The 8,307-nt window shown below is 43.0% G+C and overlaps 1 protein-coding gene across 2 annotated transcripts; it reads right to left on the bottom strand.

Annotated features, from left to right (window-relative positions):
* Nucleotides 1-2,528: 2,528 nt before the first annotated feature.
* LOC133889320 (sugar transport protein MST1-like) lies at nucleotides 2,529-7,966 on the bottom strand. Of its 2 annotated transcripts, XM_062329836.1 has the most exons (4): nucleotides 7,590-7,966; nucleotides 7,024-7,343; nucleotides 4,327-4,959; nucleotides 2,529-3,201 (listed from the first exon to the last, which is right to left on the bottom strand). In XM_062329836.1, the coding sequence occupies exons 1-4, from the start codon at nucleotides 7,723-7,725 to the stop codon at nucleotides 2,758-2,760; spliced, it is 1,533 nt and encodes a 510-aa protein (XP_062185820.1). In that variant the 5' UTR covers nucleotides 7,726-7,966; the 3' UTR covers nucleotides 2,529-2,757. The 2 variants fall into 2 exon arrangements, with proteins under 2 accessions (XP_062185820.1, XP_062185821.1); XM_062329837.1 differs by lacking the exons at nucleotides 7,024-7,343; nucleotides 7,590-7,966 and adding an exon at nucleotides 5,164-5,845.
* Between the last annotated feature and the right edge of the window lie 341 nt (nucleotides 7,967-8,307).

Raw genomic sequence — 8,307 nt, 5'->3', positions numbered from 1 at the left:
GGGTTTGATTGCAGAGTTATTTTGGATTTTTTAGAGATGATTGTGTTGGAGTAGGGTAGCTCGATGGAGGAAGCAGTAGTTAAAATGCTATTCAGGCGAGATGAGTTTCCATATTTGTGAAGATCTGTACCTAATCTCTTTCTTTCTTTTTTTGTTGTTCTTGTTCTTTGTGCAGGTATTTAGTAGTATTGCGAGTCATCACAACATGTCTATTGATTTGGAGTGTGCATGTCCTAGTGAGTGGTGATCTGTTACTTCCATGTTGTTTAGATTCTTCATTATGTATGCTTTTTTTTGGGGGGGGGGGGGAGGGGGGTGTTAGGGTATTCTAATCCATATATGAACATATATATTGCCATATTTTTATTGATATATTAATTCTAAACTTGATTTGTACATGTATGGTTTTGGCTGTTTTGAATGCTTGATATTATTTTGTTTTATCTAGATGTATGTATTATGTAATTTTTGACATATTGATGACCTTGAATTCTATATTGACATATATGTACTACTGCTTGTATCATTTTCTCTATTTTTTTTTTACAATAAGGGTATTTTTGTCCTTTTTATTTTCAAGTTACACTTGTAACTTAATTAACCTATAATTAACTTATCTAATGTGCATACATGTGTTCCTTAGATGTGTATCGTTACCCTTGCCAATATTTACACCCTTAATTTAGCCTTTAAATATACTCGTGTTTCTGTCCAGAGCTACCCTTTTTGTACTACTGCTCTGTGTTTCTGTGCTATGTGTGAACATTGTATATGCGCACCACTACTAATATCTCTTTCTCTATCTACGTTTCTCTCTCTCTATGTATCTCTCTCTGTCTATATCTCTATCACTAACTCTCTGTTTATATGTATCTCTCTCTTTACCTTTCTCCCTCTTTCTCTTTATGTTTTCATCTTTCTCCATGTATCTGACTACCTCTTTATTTCTCCCTTTGTCCTTTTATTTCTCGCTTTTTCTCTTTTTATCTATTTATCTCTCTATGTGTGTCTTTTCCTATTTGTCTCTCTATCTCTCTTTATCTGTAAGATTTTCTCTCTCTCTCTATTTCTCTATCTATATATGTCTCTTTATCCATTTATCTTTCTATTTCTCGCTGTCTATTTTTGATCATATCATTTTTCTATCTCTCTATCTTTGTTTCTATCTTTTTATCCTATTTTTTTTCTATCTCTACCTCTATCTTTGTTTTCTCTTTTATCTCTTTATTTCTTGCTTTCTCTCTCTTTATATATTTCTCTCTCTATGTGTCTTTTTTCTATTTGTATCTATCTCTAAGATTTTCTCTCTTTTTATTTCTCTATCTATCTATGTCTCTTTATCCGTCTATCTCTCTCTCCTTCTCGCTGTCTATTTTTGATCATATCTTTTTTCTAGCTCTATGTCTTTGTTCCTATCATTTTTTATGTTTCTATCTAGTTTTTGCTATGTATTTACACTTTTTATTGGTCTCGTACATGTCATAAAGATACCATGCTTCAAACATGAGTGACAAGAGTTCGTTTGTGCTGAAATGCCTTTTCACACGATCATGATATGTTATCCTTAAGTCGCAAAACAAACCAATGTGTAAGTGTTTTATATCTGTGTCTCCAATTTCATTATTATTTTTTTATGCCTATTATGGTTTCTTTGAGAATTATTTACATTTTTTTTACTATTGTGTATCTGTCAAATATATGGAATTTTGGAGATTTGGAGCAAAGTTGGTGGATGAAATTTTTCAAGATGACATTTAGAACATTGAAGTACATGTAAATAGTTTGCTATTGAGCGAGCGCAATAACTGAATTTAGGGTGTATTTATTTTTAGCCTTTCTACGTGCCTCTTTTTCTATCTATCTCTTTGTATCTTTGTCTTCCATTTTTCCTTCCTCTCTCTTTCTCTCTATTTGTCTCTACTATATGTAAACTCTCACTCTAAGAATAGTTTGTAAATACTATATATGCTATTAGCAACTACAAATTATTTTTTTTAACATTTCAATCACGGCAATGGGAGGCAAAGGCCACTTACTCTACACTGCATGCTTTGTTTCTTTTTGAATTTCTAGTGCATATGAAACAAGAAAAGTTCACATGTTCTGTATTGCACTTTTTTTTTTTGTCTTTTTGGGCTCTTTTTCTGGTTTCTATTTGTGGACATACATACATACATACATACATACATATAAACTTTAAAAACATTGGCCATCAATATATTTTTAATTAATTAGAGTTGAAATATGAAAATGATATGTGTGGATTGTATCAAAAAGTAATTCTATAATATTACAAATTTATTATGTTTTGTGCTGAACAAATATCTGTTTGACCACCGAGGAGCCAATATATGCTTCAATTATTTTCTTTGGAACAAATGATCTCTTGGCTTCTTCAAGACATTCATTGTCACGAGAATGGTATAAGTGCTCTATGTTCCATTTCTATTTGACGCCCTATAATCCGTGTTGTTAAACGTTTCAAAGTTTGACCATAAGTATGTTTAAAATATATAGATTTTGCGACATGTCATTAACATACTTTCATAATATTATAATTTTATTACCAAATACTAACATAAAGTTATAAATACATATTGGAACTGTAGAAAGATAAAAACATCAAATAAAAAAGTATGGAGAGCGAGTGGAATAGTATAACACACTGGAAAATGAACTTCGCTACTGACAAATTACACAGCAAGATATAGCGCATTGCCGCATATCGGCATTTCAAGAACAACCGCACCGTATTATTCAGGTTGATGTCTGGCCGCTATTTCCTTGGTTCTGGACGAACCGCTTCCAGTACCAGTGCCGCACCCAGACGATGCCCATGGACTCGAGCGGGATGCCCTTGGTCTCCGGCAGAAAGAGCGCGATGAAGACGGTCATGATGGCGACCCAGGCGGCGTAGAAGGCGAAGGTGGCGTACTTGAAGCGGCAGAGCATGGCGAGGAACGACTGCGTCTGCACGAAGGTGAGGCAGAGGCCGATGGACACGTTCATGGACTGCCCCGCCGACCGGATGTCCACCGGGAATATCTCGCTCGGCACCACCCACCCCAGCGGCCCCCACGACCACCCGAACCCGGCGCTGTTCAGGCACGTGAACACCAGCACCGCCACCGCGTACGGCCTCGCCATGGCCGCCTCGCCGCTCTTGCCGATTTTTGCGCCCATGATCCAAGCAACCGCAACCTTCAAGAACCAACAGTGTTGGGATAAATCAAGAAGAACATGTTGATCCAGTGAACACCAGGATATAAACAACCACGAATAACACAAACACGCAATTTTCATAACGCGACAGCAGCTCCTTTGCTCACGTTTTATTTCTCGACTCACGTCCACAAAATCCTCAACACATGCATGTGCTTTTATAGACAACTCACGCAAGCATGCAAGTCATACTTGCATTAACACTAATTAATCAAGGGAAAAATGCAAACCCCGCTCCCCAAAAGTCATTTGGATTTTGACTTTTCTCCCAAAAATTATTTTGTTGCAAAAAAAACCCTCTAAAGGTTTGATTTTGTTGCAAAAACATCCTCGAAAATTCAATTTAAAAAAAAATCAAAAAAAATCTAAAAAAACTAGAGACAATTCTAAGACCTTTTGTGAAATTTGTTTTCAAAAATAATATCATTTGCATCATATTTCATGGAGAGTAAGTTTGAAAAAAAAGAAAAACATACAGCTTATTTATTAATTCGAGTTAAATGCATAGTTAATTATTTACTAATCAAAAATCATGACACAAATTTTTTAGTCTTCTTACATGATCCTCTATCTTCTAAAAATACATGAAATCTTGAAATAGTTATTGTAATGTACATGATTGAGTAAATGTATTGCAGATAGATTGATTCATAACTAATCCATAACACCCAAAATTAGTGAATCTACTTTTATTAGTTTAATTAAACAATTATTTGTGTAGGAAAAATAATGATAGACATGAAAAAGTTTAAATAACATGAGTTAATAAATGAGCTGCATATTTTTCTTTTTTTTTCAAACTTTTTCTCCATAAAATATGATGCAAAGGATATTAGTTTTGAAAAAAAAATTCACAGAAGGTCTTAGAATTGTCTCTAGTTTGTTTTAGAATTGTTTTGTGATTTTGTGATTTTGTGATTTTTTTTATTTTTTGAGGGATTTTTTTGCAACAAAATCAAACTTTTGAGAGGTATTTTTACAACAAAACAACTTTTAGAGGGAAAAGTCAAAATCCAAGTGACTTTAGGGGATTTGCATTTTTCCCATTAATCAAACTATCTAACACAACAAGATTAACTCTAACAAAGTATTGGACGTACGTACATGGCAAATGATCATTTGGATGCCGCCCACCATGAAGAGCACCTTGCGGCCGTATCGGTCGATGACGAGGGTGGAGAGCATGAGGGAGCCCAGGTTCACCGCGCCGAGTATGACGGCGCCCATTAGAGCGGCGTTGCTGCCGAAGCCGATGGTGCGGAACACTAGGGGCGAGAAGAAGGCGAGCACGACGACGCCGGTGAGCTGGAAGAACATGGGCACGGCCACGGCGAGCACCAGGTGGGGGCGGTACTCGCGCCTCGTCGCCATCCGGCGGAACGCGCCGTCCTCGCTCTGGCGCGCAACCTCCACGGCCCTTACGATGTCTTTGAACTCGGCGTCCACGTCCGCACCGGGCCCGCGCACCCGGAGGAGCGCGTCGCGGGCGCGGTCGACCTGGCCTCGCATGACGAGGCTGCTGGGGGTGTCGGTGAGGAAGAGCGCGCCGATGAAGATCACGATGGCCGGTGCGCCCGCGAGGCCCAGCGAGAGGCGCCAGCCCCAGGAGACGTTCGCCGTGGCGTAGTTGGTGAGGTTGGCGATGAGCACGCCGAGCGCGAGGAAGAACTGGAAGCCGGCCGTGAAGGCGCCGCGCCACTGGGAAGGGGCCATCTCAGCGAGGAACAGAGGAGCGGCCTGTGGTGTGCCAAGCACGGGATGACGGGTACATTATTGCCAAAATCATTGAGCAACCATGCGTGCAAGGTGCAAGGGCAGCCACGGCCGGTGCACCAGCAGAGCGCCGTGCAAACGTTCCCCGAATTTTGTTAGGAGTATTGGGCTTTAGATGGCAGGAGATTGAATTTAGTGATGGGCCTTAGCCCAGTGTACTTCAATTACCCAGGGAGCGATTCGATGCCGCCCGCGCGGTATCGGTAAAGTGACGCGCGCTTCACTACTGCTGCTCGTCTTCGTCTCTGATGTCTCTCTGCACGCTCCACCAACGCCGCTCCTTCCCGCCACCGCCCCGCCGCTCGAGAGCACTCGCGGTGCCTCACCAGCTCTCGTCGGCGTCATCTCGGCCGCCGGAAAGTGTCTCCGGCGAGCTTCCACCCATAGGAAGAAGAAGTTCCACACATATGGCAAAAAAAGTTCCAATTGAACAAAAAAAGAAAAGGTTCCAAGCAATAGGATTAATTGTTCTACATTACGGAGGGGAAGTTCCAGTTGCTGATTCAAAAAGTTCCAAGCATTAGGTGAAGAAGTTCCAATAGTAGAATCAAGAAGTTTTCAAGCATCTGGTGAAGAACTTTCGGAGCTTCCTCATCGGATCTGAACCCCGGTGGAGGGGAGGAACACGACGGCTATAGCCCAGGCCGAGGGCGGCGGCCTGGGAGGCAACCACGGCGCCGCAGCTGGGAGTGGGGACGCGGTATATAGTAAAACCGCAAGGAACGCTATCGCACCGCGATTGGCCGCTTTTGTCCGCACAGTCAGGTCTCTTCCGTTTCCGACTTAGAGAACCAGGGCACACTGTGCCTTCATGTCTTACGATTCGTGCTTATCAAGACTATTCGGACTATTTATTTATATTAAAATTTATATTAAAAAGATATATGAAAAAAATTATAATATAAGTGAGAAAAACTTAAGAGATGATAGGTATGAGGTGGTAGAGATGAACAATTAAGATAAACCGTATATGTAGTACATAAGCCTATCTGTTTTTTATTTCCCGACGCGGAGGAGGGCACGGAGAAACCTACGCGGTGGAGCGCTTGGAAGCGGTCTGTGCCAACGCTTCTTGGAGCAGCTGGACCGGCGCCGGCGCAGGGCCATTCGCGCACGGTTTCACCACTCACGAGTGTGTGGCGGGTCCACGATCACTGCCGAGATACGATGCCAGGTCGCGCGCCACGGTGGGGATCAGAAACAAACCTACAGCAGCAGGCCGACAGAAAAGTCTTCTCGATGAATTGTTCTTCTAAAGAGTTCAGAGCTCAGCGATAACTGCATGACTCCAACGAGCTCTGAGGTCGCTGTCACGCCACTAGCCACTAGGTTAGTTAGACAATTAACTAATGAGATCCAAGTTAGGCTTGGACTAATAAGTCATACAAGGTCAGAGATAAGGGGAGACAGGGACAGCTGGTTTGTCTCTCCCCGTGGATCATGCACCAATTTGAAATAACTTGGGCAATCGCAATAATTCAATTACGCTTGCTTATCTCTCATGGAGATGCACTTGCGCTTATTTAAGGTCTATAGCAATGGCTTCGACGCACACTTTCTCTATTTTTATGCACACCTGTTGTTCAATCGCCTGAAAACAACGTGGACAATCCCAATCAACGGAGGTTAGCGCGGCAGGTTTGATTCCGGTGAGATTTCTTCATCTCCAGGCTGCGGTAGGGCGGGGGTGCTGTTGACGTCGGCGCATGCAAGGAGAAGAATGAGACAGAAAAAGAAGGTAGGAGGACAGTTCGATGAAAGAACCAACGACTGTCGTTCGTTGACTGAAACGAATCGGTTTTTCAGGCATATGAAGTATAACAACAGCCTTTTTAATGCCTGTTTTTTATAACAAAAACCTGTGACTTCGCTGCCCGGGAAATCAATATCAGAAAAGTCTAGCTCAAGATCGAAAGAGTCCAGCGTTTATGCCATCAACCGAAGACTTTGAAGCGTTCACTGACACATGCATGACAGAAAACAAAATTACCCATTGCTGGGTTCCGGATCTTGAAAGCTGACTCTGACCTGATTGGTGAACCCGATGCCGAAGCCGAGCAGCATGCGCCCGACGATGAGCATGGCGATGTTCACAGCCGCGCCGGTCATGGCGCCGCCGGCGAAGAAGAGGGCGCCGCCCATGAGCATGACGGCCTGCCGGCCCATCGCCTTGGTCACGCGGCTGGCCACGAGCGACGCCACCAGCCCGGCGACGTACAGGGACGACGTGAAGGCCGTCAGCGTCTGGCTGTCGTAGAGGCAGTACTCGTTCCCCTTCGTCTCCGCCATCCGCTTGAGGACGTGCGGGAAGAAGCGCTTCAGGAACGGCTCCATTTCAGAGACACCGCCTTCAATTAACAGCTCAAAGTACGTCGCTGTGTTACTTCGGAGTTCATATCGATCAAATACATAATTCTTTGTTTTGAACACAGGATTGGAAGATCGACTAAGAATTTTCTGACAGGTAGTAAGAAACGGACTCGGTAGCTGTTCCATAAGGCTATACGTGCAAGCAAATCAAGTTGGAGCATGCATCATGCATGAGATGGACCTTTTGCACAAGACGCAAAGGAATAAAGGAGTGGGAGATGCACCTGAGATGCCGATGTCGTAGCCGAAGATCAGGCCGCCCGAGGCTGCCACAAGGCAGGACATGAACACCGACAGCGTCAGGCCTCCGCCGTAGCCCGCGGCAGGGCCATCACTCGGAACCATGATGCCTCCGGCCATCTCTGTCTGTCCCCTTTTCCTCCGTCACTGAGAGAGCTCTGACCAATTCCCCCTTTGCTTCAAGCCTTCAAGGATGCAGAAGAAGATATATATGGACTTCGCCCTGGCAATATATTAGAAGTACACATATTAAAGAATGCTCACTAGTAATATCCAAATGGAGAGAGCACGTTTCTTAGTGGAGACGAGGAACTGAGCTATAGTCGAGGGTGTGTGGTTGCTTCCGGAGGCCACTCAAGTTCCAGTCATTTTCGATCTTAACTCGGGTGCATATTTCTTTTTTATTTATAATGCCACATAGTTTTTTCTAAGTTGGTCAAGTTTTTTTTAGTACAAGTAATATGTTGACACTGACTTGCATCAACTGAGCCACAAATGGATATGCAAGTCAGAACTCCGGATATTATTTGTTCAGCAAAGGTGGAGCGTCGGGCCATCTGCAGAACCCAGATCATTGTCGTCGAACATTATTAGTCCATCCGGACTGTCCATTATCTTTTTTATTTCTCGAAAGGATAGCAAAAATAAAGTGTAAGAGTGCATACCACCCTGATCAGGAAACGGTCAAGCGTAAGCCACAAG

This window comes from Phragmites australis, chromosome 13, assembly GCF_958298935.1.
Source record: "Phragmites australis chromosome 13, lpPhrAust1.1, whole genome shotgun sequence".
Lineage (NCBI taxonomy): Eukaryota > Viridiplantae > Streptophyta > Magnoliopsida > Poales > Poaceae > Phragmites > Phragmites australis.
This window is presented reverse-complemented; position numbering and strand designations above follow the sequence as displayed.